Source organism: Ptychodera flava, chromosome 6 (genome assembly GCF_041260155.1).
Source record: "Ptychodera flava strain L36383 chromosome 6, AS_Pfla_20210202, whole genome shotgun sequence".
NCBI lineage: Eukaryota > Metazoa > Hemichordata > Enteropneusta > Ptychoderidae > Ptychodera > Ptychodera flava.
The window spans coordinates 36,777,605-36,794,490 of NC_091933.1; the positions used below are offsets into that span (position 1 = coordinate 36,777,605).

A 16,886-nucleotide genomic window follows, 5' to 3' on the forward strand; every position below is an offset into this window, starting at 1 on the left:
TATTTGTTTATTGTACTTATTTATTTATTCATTTATTTATTCAGGATCGTCGTCATTATTTATTTATTTATTTATTTGTTTATTGTACTTATTTATTTATTCATACAATAGTAAGTTATTTCGACTTCTTGACTTTTTAAACTGAGAAGAATATGCAATTTAGTTTGACAACAGGCCATTGGCAAAATTTCACTCAGCCATGCGAGACCGAAGAATAAATAAAAAAGTAGATAGAGAACGTGTATGATAAAACATTTGCCGTTCCGAATGCAAAAACCAGTATATCTTAGCCGGATTCCATTGCCCCTTGTAAAGGACCCTTGCTGACAATTCGTGACTGGTACAAAACAACAACATATTTTTGCGTTGAAGGCTAAACGGTCTGCATCTTATTAACATATGAATGTTTTCTAGTGTTGAAAGTTAAGGTAATGAAAGTGGAATAATGTAACCTTCCTTGTCGCCACTATTGTATATTCATGACATGACATAATCGGCCATAACATACGGCTCTTTCGATGAAATAAGCCATGTCACTCACTGAAGAATAAAGTGACACGTTCAGCGGTTCACACAAAAGGTTACCTTTTTTTTTGAAAAATCGCAATGTTTGTTTCCTGCACAAATGTACAAATTTCGTCAATTTCAAAAGAACCTGTCAATTTCCAAGTCACATACATCTGTCAAGTGTTCACCCCAAATTAGTGGCGTTAGGAAAATTCCGTTGTATACGGACTATTCTATGATTTCGAATAGCTGTAACACACTTCTCATAATTTTTTGTCGGCTTGTGTAATGGCAACAGGTATTTGCTCAACCAAAGCAGCGAGGCTGCAATTAAGACAATCCTGGGCCCACACAAACAAATGGACGTACAGAAAATATACAAGTAGACGCTGTCTGTCTGCTCATCTGTCTGGGTATCCATGCAGGTTGTTGTTTCTACTGTGTGACTGTCCCTCAATAAGTGCTGACACCTGTAATTTACAACAGGATGAAGGTTTTGATTGCAAATAATCATGTAATTAATACCAGGAAATGATAGTTTCACATTATGCATGTAAAACTTAATAAGCAAGATAAATGTGTCCGGGGGATATGCATAATTATATGATCTGACAATATCAAGCCGGAAACATATGTCTGAAATAACAGAGGCGTGCATCAACACTATTCAGAGAACTGTAATCCCAATCTCTGGCCAACAAACAGTACAACAAGGCAAAATCGACAGCAGAAGCATCGTAAGCCTTTTTCCAGGTAATAGTCACAACTTTCTTTTTTCTTTTTGTTGTCGCGTTTTGGTCATTTGATATCGCAAATGATCTTGTGATAGCTTCGTAACAAACCTTAATCTCGGTGCAAAGGCTGTGTGGAGTCCGATGGATAGCGTGTGGCTACGGTAAAGGTACAACCATATGGTTGTCATATACAAACAGCAACGAGTGGTGAGAATATGCTAGATGTTTATGTTGACAGCAAAGACGTGTCGGTTAAATCAAAACAAGCGCTGATATTTGCGATGTAATTTTTGTTTTCACCTGCATTAACCGTTCAGCTAAGAACATCGAAATGTGAAGTTCTGCGTCCTTTGCGAGTACGACCCACAGACTTACTTTGACGTGGTTGTCGTAACTTTGGCAGTTATTCGTTCGATCAGGATGAAAATATACACTCTTTCGTACAAAAATCGATAGTAATGGTACATGTAAAACATTTAATATCGCGGTACAGATTATCTGCTTTTCGTCTCTGTGGCCGGAGTGGGCCGTGGAGGTTCGTCTATGGTCATAGCTGATCACTTTACTTTGCTTGTAAAACATATGCGACGTGACGAAATCATACTCAGTACGCATAAATGGAATATTAAGGTTGACGCGTTAATCATGCTGACGATGAAGTATTTGTTGGATGAAACTTCTTCGCCTCAGACGCTATGCGCATCAAAACAATAGAAAATCGAGGGGGCCTTCAAAAAATGTGGGCACTGTATAGGAAAATGAGAATATGACGAGAAAGCACCGAACATGTTGTCATCCACATATTACTGCACGAATTATCCCCAACAAAGCATACATACAAGACAAGTGAACAATCTGGAACACATATGTTCTTCTACATTTTCCATTAAAATAGAATGCGTTTAATTCATTTCAGGAAATAGAAAATGTGAATCATAGTTTACGACCTCGGCCTCTTAATTTTCTAATCAAAACGGTTATTGGCATCATTCTGATCTGTCAGTATTTTCGCCTTGAAATAACCGTATGGTATTCGTGAAAAGTCTAATTTGACTATGGAGTAAAACGGGAAGGCTGGTGTAATTTAATCTGAAGTTTTCAAGACCATACTTTGGCATAGCTGCATCGGCTGTCAATGACATCGTGAAATGGAAATTATGACATGAATGTTGCGGCATTACACGCAATACCCAACGCTTTCTACTGTACAGAATGCAGACATAATACGTGCTACAGATATTGCTTCGTGATTAATTGCCGTACATCAAACATTTGCTGACGTACAAAACGATGGTTCCTTTGAACGATGGAAAGGGGCGATCAATAACAAATGTAATATAATCCTCTTTTGGCGGAAAATCTATTACTATATTTTGAGTATTATAAACACTGTTTAACCAGAAAACACATACCGCAGTAAGTGCTTTCGGCGGGAAAAGCGGACGAGGAATGACGATAATATAACCCACTAGATATTACTGTCGGTTTTTTTCAGTACTATATACAGCGTCCACGTTTAAAGCCCCTTCCGCCAACCCAAGTTTGTTGCGTCCTCTTTCTGTGTCTCCATACATCTACTAGTCTACATACGATGTATTCGGGAAGACCTTGGATAGATTCTTGATCTGTCGTCACGTAACGGCAACTGTGTCCGCTCTCCACTAGCTAAATTGCAATAGGCGAGGAAATACTTGGTATGTGGCAAGAAGATAGAACACAAATCAGCTAAATTTTCCAATAGGAAACGACGACAAAAACTGGTCGTCTCGAAAATTATCGAATTCACAAAGGTAGACGTACGCTGGTCATATTGTAGATTAGTAATAGCGTTTACATAGGATATATTTATACTAAAATCGCCAAAAAATTATACATTAATAAAAAAATTCTCCACAGAAAAAGCTTCGTATAGTCCTGAATAAATACAGATCGACTCATCGCTAGGTGCACTAATACATGCCCTTCTCTATAGTTGCGCTAGGTCCAATTGCTGTAACTTTTGGTGATTTTTAATTCGTTTTTTTTTTTTTTTTGCTTTTTTTTTTTGCTTTTTTTCATAGTATTTTCTTGTTCTACTTCCAAAATCATGACAAAATACTAAGTTTTCAGCTTGTCACCACAGTCTATTTGTGTAATACCTAATGTATAATGTGCAATGTAATTTTTTACGATCACAGTAATCCAGACTAGAATTCATCAACAATCAAATTGAGTGTTGTACATAGTGCATTATATGTAGGCAAGGCTATGAGTCTGTAAATCAACATCCTTCATGGAATTCAGGTAGAAAGGAGAGGGAGAGATGCTTGTGTTACCACATAAAAGTAGTGAAAATGATGTATATTGTCCCGATCCTTGTCAGTTATTTTATTTGTAAAACACACTGTTGGTTTTCCCTAACATTACTCCTGTGAAATCTGTGACTTTCCATTGCCCCACTCTCAGCTTGCTTCAAATACAGTCTCTCTCTCTCTCTCTCTCTCTCTCTCTCTCTCTCTCTCTCTCTCTCTCTCTCTCTCTCTCTCTTTCTCTCTCATTCTTCTCTGTTTTCTTACGTTATAATAACCAGCCCGCATATCGAACTTCCAAGTCACGAAAATAACATCCTATTCACAGTCGATTGATTTAAAAGTACACGTAGTATGACGAGATCTCAGTCAATACTATTACTGATCGTTTTTGGGCCACATTTCACTCATCATATTGTGTTTACATGAAGTTTGAGTACAACAATATTACAAGGTGACTCAAATTGTACTCAGTTTTGAAGTAAAAGCTAATGCGAGTGATGATAACCGCCACGTCGTCTTTGGATGTACTAACTCAAATGTACACATGAGCGACCCCGGCACATGACGATTGTGATAAATGTGGGATTGAGGCAAAGAACAATTAATGTAGGATTGGGCAAAGAACAGGCGGAAAGTCAATTTGCAGTAAAGTATAGCTTTATCATTAAAAGAAATTGTTCGATTGGCCGTTAAACCGAGCAGTTTTAAAGTAAAGTAAAATAATACGTTTTCAGAACGCCCTGTTCATACACTACATTTGGTCGCTCTATCGCGTGCTATTCCCGCGGGGTAGCAAAACATACAAGAATTTCACGTAAGTGATGAGGGTAGTCGGAATGACAACATACTATTTTTTCAAATTTTATTTTTTCCTGATTTTCTGCAGTCTGCATATCGTTTTTCCGCCACGACTACAACTTTTTACTGGTCGATCTTTATCGGCCACGGCCGCTATATGTTTTAGCGATTTTTGCTTTGCGGATTATTTCCAATTCTGAAAACCCTATAGGCCTACAGATTTTTTTATCACTTTTGGCCATGCATCCCTCCCTAGCTTTAATGGTCCATCCCTAAAGTTCACAGATTCTGGACTATAATTTCCTGGACAACCCATGATGGCATTATTTCGACAATAATTTACTGTCGTCATGTCGACATATGGATCCTTTGGAATACCAATCATGCAATAACAAATACTATAAAATCAGCTTGTTGCATGGCGCCTATAGTATTCGATTATTACATACACAATGGAACAATAAAATTATGTAAAACAGCCTTACATGACAACAATTGACTGCGTCTTTTCTATGGATACGTCACGTTTTCCATCTTGGACATACATCTACCAGTATGATTTAAGTGCTGAGTATACATTTTCGTTTCATTGTTAGAACACTGTTACTATATTTTAACCTCCAAACAATAGAGATGGTACAAAAAACAGCATAACAGTGTTAGAAAATATTCCACGTCACGCAATCAATTTTAGCGATGACAACCGTTCCACACGGTTCCAATGCATTTGGTTTCGACAAATTTAGTTTGCCCAGATATCATACCTCATCGAGAAGACAGATTTTAGCGCCTCTGTTGCAAGAGCATAGGGGAGAAAAAAGGATATTAGCCCGTAAATAGGATAATAATCTGTCTTACTGATAAAGTCTATATGACTACTAATTCAGAGAGAGAGAGAGAGAGAGAGAGAGAGAGAGAGAGAGAGAGAGAGAGAGAGAGAGAGAGAGAGAGAGAGAGAGAGAGAGGAGTGACAGGGAGAGACAGAGACAGAGACAGACAGAGGCACATCAGAGACAGAATGGAACATAGACATAGAGAGGAGGTGGCGAGAGAGGGGAGAAAGAGGGGGAATGAGAAAGAGAGCGGTAGAGACAGATAAAAAAAGGAAGAGGTGGCGAGAGATACAAACAGAATACAGACATGAACACAGTGAGATAGCCGAAGGGGAAGGATTAAACCCAGCAGCACAGTTTTAGACTGGTTTGATATGAATATGATAATGTAACTGTTTAACAATACGTAAAACGGAACCTGATGTCTGTGGTAAACATGATGAATCTTACCTATATCTTCCTATCCATAAAAATAAAATGAATATAAAACAATTCAAAGAAGATACATCAAACTTGTGTGTTACAGTAGCTGAACATTAATTCCCTTTTTAAACATTATGGGAACATTAAATGTGAATCATTATTATGATAATGATTAATATGATAATTCTTAATATTGAAGAATACTGATATATTCTTTGTTTTCCGTTTTGACAGAAATTATACGCTTCGATTGCGGAAGATTTCAACTACGATGAAACCTAAACAGATAAGGAGGAGAAAATGCTCCGCGGAGAGTGCGGGTTGGTTGTCATGGTCACTGCTCACGTGGATGAATCCTATTTTCAAGACGGCCTGGAAGAAAGAACTTACGGAAGAAGACCTGTTCGAGCCAGCTTCTTGTGATAGGGCAGAACATCTTGGCACGGAGTTGGCTAGAAGATGGAAACATGAAGAGAATGTCAAAGGAAGAGCTGGAAGAAGACCGAGTCTCATCAGGGCTATATTTGCCCAGTTTTGGAGGCAGTTCGCAGTAACAGGAGCGGTGGTTTTTGTCATGGATATGGTGCGCGCTATAGCTCTTCCTTTGATCACGAGAGAATTGTTATTTTTATTCAGCAGTGGACATCTTCCCGAGGAGAAGACCTATGCTTATATCTGTGCAATTCTTTTCACGGCATGCGCTTTACTGGAAGCCTTCACAAACGTCCCGTCATTACTGTGGAGTCGATCAGCAATGCAGGCTAGGATCGCTACAAGCTGTTTAATTTATCATAAAGCATTGCGTTTAAGTTCTGATTCCCTGTCAAAAATAGACACCGGGCACGTCATCAATCTACTATCGACTGACGTTGCGAGATTTGACGCTGCAATTTGGTATCTCCACTCTGTATGGACAGCGCCTCTGTCACTTATCATTATCAGCGCCCTCCTGTGGTACCATGTAGGTATTGTTGCGCTTCTGGGTGTCGCCGTACTCGTCACCGTTTCATGCCCACTACAAATTCTGTCGGCAAAACTATCAACGTCACTAACAGAACAAATCGCGGTAATAAGCGACAAAAGGATCAAATTTATGAGTGAACTCATCACTGGCATAAGAGTGATAAAATTTTACGCTTGGGAGAAGCCGTTCACAAAGTTGATGGACAAAATTCGAGCACATGAATCTGCGACAGTCAAGAAATACTCACTCACCTATTTGGCGCTGTCAGCTTTGGTCTACTGCACCGAGAAGTTTCTTTCTTTCATCACGATAGTAACGATCGTGTTGCTAGGAGACGAACTCACTCCACTGAAGTCATTTCTGGTGACAATTCTTACGTCGTTTCTATCTTGGATGGTCGGGTGGGCTCTCACTGGAGCAATCCAGCATGTGTCCGAACTAAGAATTTCGCTCAGGCGGGTAGAAGAATTTTTGATTCTCGATGAAACAGTATGTAACAGTAATAACACGAATGGAAGAAGGGCAGAGAACGAAAAGTTAGCCTTTGTATTTCAGAACGTGTCATCTTACTCGGGAGAAGGTGACAACGAAAATGTGATCAAACCTTCTGGTCGTCATGGCGAAGAAACAGAAAGAAAGTTCGTTTTACAGAACGTAACATTTAAAGTTGAGTGTGGGAAGCTAGCATGTATAGTTGGACCTGTTGGAGCCGGCAAATCGTCAATGCTGGCAGCCGCCCTTGGTGAGCTCACCCTGTCCACCGGTTCTGTCCGAGTGAACGGCAGTGTAGCCTATGCCCCACAACAGCCATGGATATTTCCTGGAACTCTCCGGGAAAATATTCTATTTGGTAAGGAATTTGATACAAAACTGTATGAAGAGGTTCTGCACGCGTGCGCCCTCAAAGAGGATCTGCAACAACTCCAGGACGGTGATGGGACTCAGTTGGTCGAGGGAGGGCGCAATCTAAGCGGTGGCCAGCGAGCTAGGATCGGACTTGCAAGGGCTGCATATCGAAATGCTCAAATATATCTCCTGGACGATCCCCTGAGTGCAGTTGACACCGTTGTCGGCAACCATATTATGAAGGAATGCATCTGTGGTTTCCTTGGTAACAAAACCCGCATTTTAGTCACACATCAGTTGCAATACCTGGAGAAAGCTGACCAACTCCTCGTCTTTAGAAAGGGCAGAATTGTTCATCGTGGCGACCAAGATGCTGTAAGGTTACTGAAAACGGAAATCGGTTTTAAAGATGTTCAATTACAGAATGATGAGGAACAACTGCACTTTAATGCTGAGATGCCTTGTGAAGTCCGCAAAATCGGAATTCTTCGGAAAACACCGAGCGTCGACGAAATCGCATGTGAGACGGATGACTATTACGAAGCTTCTGCAAACTTTGCTGATTGGTCTGTCTGTAAGGAGTTTATCTATAAAAGCGGGATCAAACTCACTTTCTTCTACTTGTCTTTAAACTTACTTGGCCAATTGGCTCTCTTTGTGAGTGATATGGCCTTGGCAGGATGGAAAAATTGGCCTGAACCAAGTAGCGCTTTTGAACCAAACAACACAGGAATTCAAATTGATGATAGCATATATATGTATGCACCCGGAGAACTTTATTGGTTGGCTACTGTCTACATCACTACAGTGTCCGTGTATTTGACAACTCTTTTAGTCCGTTCAGTAGTGCTAGGGTACCTGCTTCACACGGGCTCCGACAAAACCTACAAGGGTATGTTCACATCGGTTGTGGCGACATCTGTTGGTTTCTTTGATAGCAATCCAAACGGGAGGATTTTGAACCGATTTTCGGATGACGTCAGCGCTATGGATCAGGACCTTGTCGTTAACTTGTCCGAGTTCATCGAGAACTGTGTCTATCTGGCATCAATCGCAGTGACGTCAGTCTACATCAATGCATATATCGTCATTCCGTGTCTGCCTCTCCTATTGGCTGTTTATTACACGGGGATCAACTATACCCGAACAATTCGAGCATGTGAAAAATTGCGGGCATCTAGTCGAGACCCCATATATTCCCAGGTGTCTGTCTCTCTACAAGGGTTACATAGTATCAGGGCTTTCGATATGTTATCAACTTTCGAGAATTACTTTCACCAATATTACGATAATTACACGGCTGTTTGGTTCATATCAATGAGCGCCCCTCGTTGGCTGGCCCTGTATGTGAATAGTTTCTTTTCTCTTTCTCTCGGAGCTGTCGTCGTTCTCTGCATTGTGATGGCAGACCAGGTTTCGTCTGGGCAAGTTGCTCTGGTCATGTCTTTCTATGTTGCTACTGGTGTGCTGTCGTATGTCGTACAGCTAAGCTCGTACGTTCAAGACAATGTTAACAGCGTTGCCCGCGCATTGCAGTACACGAAACTGAAACCAGAAGAGGACCCTGGGAAGGCACTGAGAAATATTCCAGATGACTGGCCGCGAGAAGGTGCCATCGAATTCCTGGGAGTTGGCCTTTCCTACAGACACGGTTATAAAGAATTTGAAGCTCTTCGTAATGTGGAATTCGCGGTGAGACCAGGCGAGAAAATTGGTATCGTTGGCCGAACCGGTGCCGGTAAAAGCTCTTTGGTAAATGCACTATGCCGAATGACTGAGCACATCACAGGCCATATCAGGATCGATGGAATTGACACAGCTAATGTGTGCTTGCAAGAACTCAGGTCCAGAGTAGCGGTCATACCCCAGGAACCGATTCTTTTCTCCGGTACACTGCGGCATAACCTAGACCCATTCTCAAAGTACAGCTCATCCGAAATCTTGGACTCCTTGGAAAGGGTGCAGCTAACGGATCTTGTGGAAAACATGCCGAAGCAACTTGAGAGTGAAATTTCAGAGTCGGGAGCTAACCTGAGTGTAGGACAGAAGCAGCTAATCTGTTTAGCTCGTGCGATTTTGAAAAGGAACAACATTCTAGTCGTTGACGAGGCTACTGCTAATGTTGATCGATGTACAGACGAGCTGATTCAAAAGACAATTCGTCGCGAATTTTCGGACTGCACCGTTTTGACTATTGCACACCGACTGAACACCGTTATGAACTCAGATAGAATTTTAGTCATGGAAACGGGAACGGTAGTCGAGTTTGATACACCGTGTGAACTACTGCAATATGAAAACGGCATCTTCAGACGCATGGTCGCTGAAATGAACAATTCACCGTCTTGACGTTCAAAGACACTGTGTGAAAGGGTTGTGTGATCTGCTATTTAAATGACTGCGCTAAAAAACGTTCCGTCAAATTGGTCCAACTGATGTGTTCTGTTTAGACTCTCTGAAGCCGCGATACATTTTACGCTCCACCAAGATTAAAGATGACATCACACTAATGAAGGAACATATGGGAGAGCGAAATGTCGGTTTTAAGAAATGAAGATCTAGTGTTGACAAACCGATCGTTACAATCTTTGAAAAGATAGTTTTAGTTCATGAACCTGACACTTTTACTGGTAAAAGTTCTATTTGTTCGTGTTTAAAGGTTTCAAATCTGTAGTCATTAATAATGGAAAGACAGTCTCAAGACAGCATTCTGAAATTGGAAATTTCGTTATGACAGGCCTGACGCCGTAAATTACAAAGCCGTTTTCACATAATCTGCATTCTGTACTACAAAACGGCGGAAAAGCTGCCACGTCTTAGGTGAAAAAATAGTGTATCATGGAAAGTAAACTGTGTAACCTTGACAACATGAATCATTCGTTTTAATTTTTCTCTTCCTCTATTTTGCAGTCGATAAATCTCGATTTTATTCAATTGTTTGGTTTTTTTTTATTTTATTCAAGTACTCACAAGGAAGAAAGTGTTAAATAATGAGAAAATTACAAATATTTTACCATTGCCCTGTATTTAAATTTTGACCGTATTCTGTAATCGCGCGAGTGTTTTCAAGCACGCCCACCACGTTTAAGGCCCCATAAGTAATAAACTTTGATGCATTTTCCATCCTTTTTACGGTGTGTAATATAGACGTTCTTGTCCTTGTCCAGAAATCATGACGAGATGCCTTATGCCGACCCTGTTAACACAGCCTTTACGCACTTTGATGTCCATAGCACATGACTGAACCTCAGTCCGGACTAAAACTGATTCGTCATTGAACAGTGTATCACGATATAGTGCGTCGTGTTTGCAAAACGAAGGCTTTCATTGTACCCTAGGTAGAGGAAGAATTCTTGCTTGTAAATTTTCTGGAACCAAATAATTCAAAATATTATGAAGTTACACCTATTGTCCGTTTAGGGTCGATACATTCGAAGTAGGTTTGGTTGAGACGCCGGGAACAGATGGCATCTGACATATCACGGCCGAAAAGCAGTTGAAGAGACGATTTTATGATGTGCTATCCCAACCTTTTATGTATGGGATAAAGCCCAAGTACGAGGGCTCTTCTGGTATATAAAGTCCAACCCAACGCTAAAATGTCGAGGCCGCAGGATGAGACATTTTATCGTAGGGTTGGACTTTATATACCAGAAGAGCCCGAGTAATAGGGTTTTATCCGACTTAAAAACTATCGTCCCTAACTGATATATTTTCGTTTTCAATGTGTTTACGTCAACCGTCCCCTTTGTCAATGTAACATGTTTAGGATATGAATTAAAACTTTTATTTGTGAAATAGCCTTCTTATGTAATGGAACATCCTATAAATGCCCTAGGGCACATTATATAAATGCCCTAGGGCACAGCAGATTTCGTGTTGCAGCTGGTTTCCGCTATGTTACCAAATTTGAATATTAAAACGTACCAGATGTCTACAGAATATGACATGTTCACTTTTGATTGGACAGTACTTTACTACGGCGCTGTCATTCTGGAATTTGGTGACCAAGGCTTTACGAGTAAATAAAACACCCTGAATTGAGCACTCTGATTGGTCAATCAACAGTAGATAGTTGTTAATAAGTGTTCAAAGAAAGTGGTGACAATGGAAATTTAAAAACAAAAAGTTACTTTTGATTTCATAGCTTGTTGTTTGTTATGCAAGTACAGAACGATATCACGCAAAGCAATTGACACGATCGCCCTCACCCATCCTCTTGAAATGTAATCTTCCAACCATTTCCCCGGATGTGAAGCTGTTGACCTCTGGCTGGTCTGTCCATCTGGTCCATTCTCCTTTCCACAATCACTGAATCAACGTTAGTAGAGTAAAGGTAAGAGATACAATGTGTTAGCCTGTTAGATCGTTGTCATACCCTACCCTGCAATAGTTTTATAAGTTGAGTCACGGAAAAAATTAGAAAATTCCACACCATAAAATAGATTGCAACCGAGACCCTTGACAGCCTTAGCGAGACTTTTGGAAAAAAAATTTCACTTCTGAAAATTTACATCACAGCCATATGTCTCTGTCATATTTCGGTACAGGCTACGCATGTTATTCAGGAAAACGCGTGTGGAATGAAAAGGAGTCAAAATTCCTTTAAGCTTTTTAGTACCGTTGTTTACTTATTTGCCAGAGCAATAATGAGAATTAATGCAGGCAACGTTGCGTTTCTACTTGTAATTTGACGAAGAAAAACTTTGCATATATGTTGTCGTTCTTGTTAACTCTGTATTAGGTAACAGACTGATGTTGTTTTCTCAATGGCCAGACAATTTCTAAGTATAGTCTTATCGTGAATAGGCAACGTTGATGTTTTGGAGCTGAACATATCAGCCGGGACAGTTATCCTTTTAAGTTTCATTAAAATTCCATCATTCAAGTTGATCTATATTTGCCGAAAGCTGATAAAAAGTTAAATGACTTTCTTCTTTATGTTATGCAAACAATCTTGGATAGTCAATCATGAATAGTTGGCGATATGTGCTGAGCGTCACGAAGAACCACGTTGTTCGTTGTGAACATAGTGATCGACTGCCCTCCTTGCATGTGACCTCAGACCAACCAGAAATGTCTTGTAAGATGTTGCATTATTATGAGATTGTCGACGACAGCGGTCATTGCTGTATATATAATCCCAGAATTAATTTTGTCGTACCGACAATTGAATTTTTAAATATTTCCTTGAATTGTATTAATACCCGTGCACGTGAGTCCCATGAAAATTTCATGTCCAACATTATAAGGGGAGGGCCGGTGTTTTTCAGAATGATGCTGCGCGAAAAATAGTGACCCTTCAAAAGTGTTTGCGAGAAAAACAAGTCCCCAATTTTAGTGCTCAAGAAACAGTGACCCTCCCCTGCGTGACGTTTCTTCGCGTTTTCTAATATTCAAATGTCTGCTGCTGTAAGTTTTGAGTTGACAAACATATTGTTTATCTCCGCATTTTCATGTGATATTGTAGGTTCACTGGAACCCTATTGCCGAGCTGCCTTTGCCCTTTACCCCGATAAGTGAATCATTTTGTATTGTTTTTACCAACCAGCCAATTTTATTATCACCAGCTGAACCGTTGTCAATGGGGCATTCCCAACATATAATTTCTCATTCTTTGTACAGATATTGCTTGATTTTTAGGGAAAATTATTAATTGTTTGCCCAATAGACTCCAATGTATTATGATGTCCCTTCAATGCTTGCGCGTAAAATTGTGACCCATCCACAAAAACACCTTCTCCCCTGTAATTTCTGTTAACCTAATTGGTCTCGACGTTCAGAATTGGATACTTGTGACAGAACTGAAAGGTTCTAGCTATCTATTAGCACGGTTTGAAGATTTATAAGTCAGACTCTCTCTCTCTCTCTCTCTCTCTCTCTCTCTCTCTCTCTCTCTCTCTCTGTGGACAGTTTTTCGCAAGGTACTTATAGATGGTCCGTCAATCATGAAGTTGCAAGTCACTTGGAAACAACTGTGTGCAGTACTCTTCGCCCTGACCGTTTTGGCATTCGTTGTTGAAATGTATAATTTGGAAGTTTATATCAGGTAAACATTCATTAATACTGATTTGTAATTTTGTTTGGTTCTCGTATTCGATGTCGGGTAAGTTTTATCATATCCGAATTACTTTTGATATGTTCTTTAAATGAACCATAACTATTTTTGTCTGGATAATCCATGAGTTCAGCGTATGTAACAATCACTAAATTGGAACGGAAATAGCCAGGAATCAATCGTTTGATGTTCTGTGCAAAAATAGAAAAACATATGTCAGTCCGTGTATACTGTGCTTGTCTTTTGGGGATCGTTCCTTGGGGTAGTAATGCAAACAATAGCGAGAATAAAATTTTCTGGAAGTGTCAAAGACTGTAGTTGTATGTTTTTAGCAAAACTGTCATTTGTACATCAAAGATTCTTCATTGTATCGCACTCATGGACGGATATGTATTTGCTTGTCATTATAAAAATCTAACGAACGATGTCTTTTGAGCCTATTCCAACTACAGTATGGAAGCTCTTCAGCAAAACTATGAACACGACATGTACTCTTCATACACGACTAAATGTGTGTGATAAACTTAACGCTTCTGTATTCAAAATAAAGTGTGCTGAAAAATTTCATTGGTTTCAAAGGCATTATGCGACAAAAGCGTGGTAGTACTTTAAAAATGGGCCGAGGAGAATTTTCGGTTGGACGTGTAAATCGGGCAGATGGTTTGTCATGCTGTTTGGGAATGCCACATTGACTACGGTTCAACTGGTGCTGTGTTTTGTTTTAAAGCGATGATACTATTGGCTAGCTGGTAAAAAACAATACAAAATGATGCAGTTATCGGCGTAAAGGGCAAAAGACAACTCGGCAATAAGGTTCCAGTGAAGCTACGACATCACATTAAAATGTGGAGAAAAACAATATGTTTGTGCGAGTCGGACACAAAACTCAATTAAAATCGATTGAGTGTACTGATCCAGACGGAAGCAGACATTGGAATATTAGAAAACACAAAGAAACGTTACGCGATGGCAAACAATGCCGCTATCTTCAAAAGAAGAGGAGTACAGTCATTAACAATTCGATTTAGAACATATGCATTTCGAGCCGAAATAGCCGTGTAATTTTTAATCCTCTGTCATTGTATACAATCGAGTACTGTACGTGTATACAGCATACTTCTATCTGTACTATCGATATATTGTTTATTGCAGTAACAACGGTCAAACATTTTCTTTCCGTTAACAACAGAATATCATTTTATCCAGCAGTTTTTGGCAGACCAGTATTACATTTGTCCGGACAACACTCTGGTCTTGTGGACACAGTGATCACCCGAAGACAAAGATTGTATTCCTGAAGACTTACAAGACAGCCAGTACAACCGTATCATCAATTCTTATGAGATTTGGATACTACCACAACCTTTCCTTTCTCATTCCGATGAGACAGCCTGTCTTTTCGCGCGTTACTCGTTTCAGGAGAGAAATGTTGAATGACGCCGTTCCGCCGCTCAAGGCTAGCAACGGTAGCTACGACGTTTTGGCCATCCACGTGCCTTTCAACAAAAAAGAGCTTGCATTGGTCATTCCAAATGCCACGTACATAACGATAATCCGCAACCCTGTGTCCCAGTTTGAATCTACCTTCGGGCAATACAGCATGGGGACCAGAATAGTGGAACTAGCCAAAGACACCGGGGGACGTTTAGATCCTCTCAGGGTATTTCTCTCCAACCCGCATCATTACTACAGACACAACAGTCCGTACACGGATAGTCTGTTGAGAAACAGACAGATCTTTGACATTGGACTTGAAAGGGACGATTTTGACAATGCCACAAAAATTGACCAAGTGATAATGAGAGCTGAAGAAGACTTCGACCTTGTCATGATCGCGGAATACTTCGACGAATCCCTTGTTTTGTTGAAACGACTTTTATGCTGGGAGTTTGAAGATGTTGCATACATACTCCAAAATAGTAGACCGAGTTTTTTACGGTTCCAACTTGACGACTGGAAGAGAAAACGAATTCTCCAGTGGAACGCTGCCGACGATAAGCTGTATCGACATTTTAACGCTACCTTTTGGAGGAAAGTTGAGGAATATGGGCCAGAATTCCAGAACGATTTAGCCGAGTTTCGTCGACTTCTAGACAGAATGTGGTCGGATTGTCTCGATAGAGGACGATATGCCATCACGTACAAGAACAGACGTAATGACACGATGCTCAGGGAAGACGCCCCATCGTACTGTTCAGTGATGAGCTGGGATGGCAACGTTGGCACCCAAGTTTTGCGAAAAAGACAACTCAAAAATGATTTATCGTCCTCCCTTCCTAAATTCCGTCTGCAAGCGCAGTGACAACAGTGACAGAGAAGGTTTGCGCACAGATTTGTGCAATGACTTCCATTTTGTACGAAACAGTGTTCCAGAATACAGCGTCCATACAATGATATTATATATTTAGATACAAAATATTGGAAATGTGGTCCCTTGCAATGAGACTGTACCATAGCAACATTTTGAATGTTCCTCAGAAAAAAAGAGGTGACAAAACGCGCTTCTTAGTGATTCCAATAATAGACAACTTATGATTAAAAATCTTTTATATTTAATTTTTTGTAGGGAAATGAAACGGACGTGCAGATGCAAAGTTGCTGTAACTTATGGTGCAATATTTTATTTCTTTGAAACATAAATTTAGTTATTAGGAAATGTTTACCCAATGCTTGTCCACCCGTTAGACTTTTCCCGCTATTTTTTTTTTAGATTCAGCATATGCTACAGTTGCAATCAGGAAATATTTTGTGTAATAATGGTAGGATTCCTTTCTCGCTACTGTAGTATGGACATATAGAGGTTACCCACTTGATTATACCTCTTACGGACTGTTTAGAGTAAACACTACTTGTGCCGGGATGTGGGTTAGAGCTGTGCTCAAATTTTGCTCTATCATTCCTGAAAATTTGTAACATCCCTGTCTTATAATACATGTAGTCATAAAAATTGATACGATGAATGTCCATCACTTCGTCAGCACTGACTCAATGAAGATATTGAGACAGCGCCCTCATTTGCAACACTTTCCGTACTTCCCCGTGTGGCATTGAAACCTGTTTGACTCTATGAATACTGGGACCACTCGTTGAAGAACGCCTTATAGAGATCATTTTAATACTTTAATTTTTTCCTGCGAAGAGCAGACATTTTACAGTGGTCGTACGATTTATTTTCGATTTATATTATTATATGAAATGTTTTTCTCAGTATGTCGAAAAAAAGGGCCAAAAACGTGAAATCTCCATTAAATAATTTACTTGAAAATTCGAGTAGTTGCATTGGTTTAGGTTGTTTTAGACCTTTGAATTAATAAGCATACATCTGTGTTCGTACGACACCGAAATGTTTTGACAAAGATGTTCCAGTATTCCTCCCACATCCTGAGAACAGCGCCACCAATGGTAAAATGGTGAACATGGCCAGACAAAGCT

The 16,886-nt window shown here is 40.0% G+C and overlaps 1 protein-coding gene and 1 pseudogene across 2 annotated transcripts; both read left to right on the plus strand.

The window, feature by feature from the left end:
* The first annotated feature begins 1,149 nt into the window (after positions 1-1,149).
* LOC139135646 (ATP-binding cassette sub-family C member 4 pseudogene) lies at positions 1,150-10,524 on the plus strand (annotated as a pseudogene).
* A 1,143-nt stretch (positions 10,525-11,667) lies between these two features.
* Positions 11,668-16,719, plus strand: LOC139135648 (galactosylceramide sulfotransferase-like). Of its 2 annotated transcripts, none has more exons than XM_070703152.1 (3): positions 11,668-11,732; positions 13,310-13,445; positions 14,661-16,719. In XM_070703152.1, the coding sequence occupies exons 2-3, from the start codon at positions 13,345-13,347 to the stop codon at positions 15,754-15,756; spliced, it is 1,197 nt and encodes a 398-aa protein (XP_070559253.1). In that variant the 5' UTR covers positions 11,668-11,732; positions 13,310-13,344; the 3' UTR covers positions 15,757-16,719. The 2 variants fall into 2 exon arrangements, with proteins under 2 accessions (XP_070559253.1, XP_070559254.1); XM_070703153.1 differs by having other exon boundaries at positions 14,664-16,719.
* Positions 16,720-16,886: the final 167 nt, after the last annotated feature.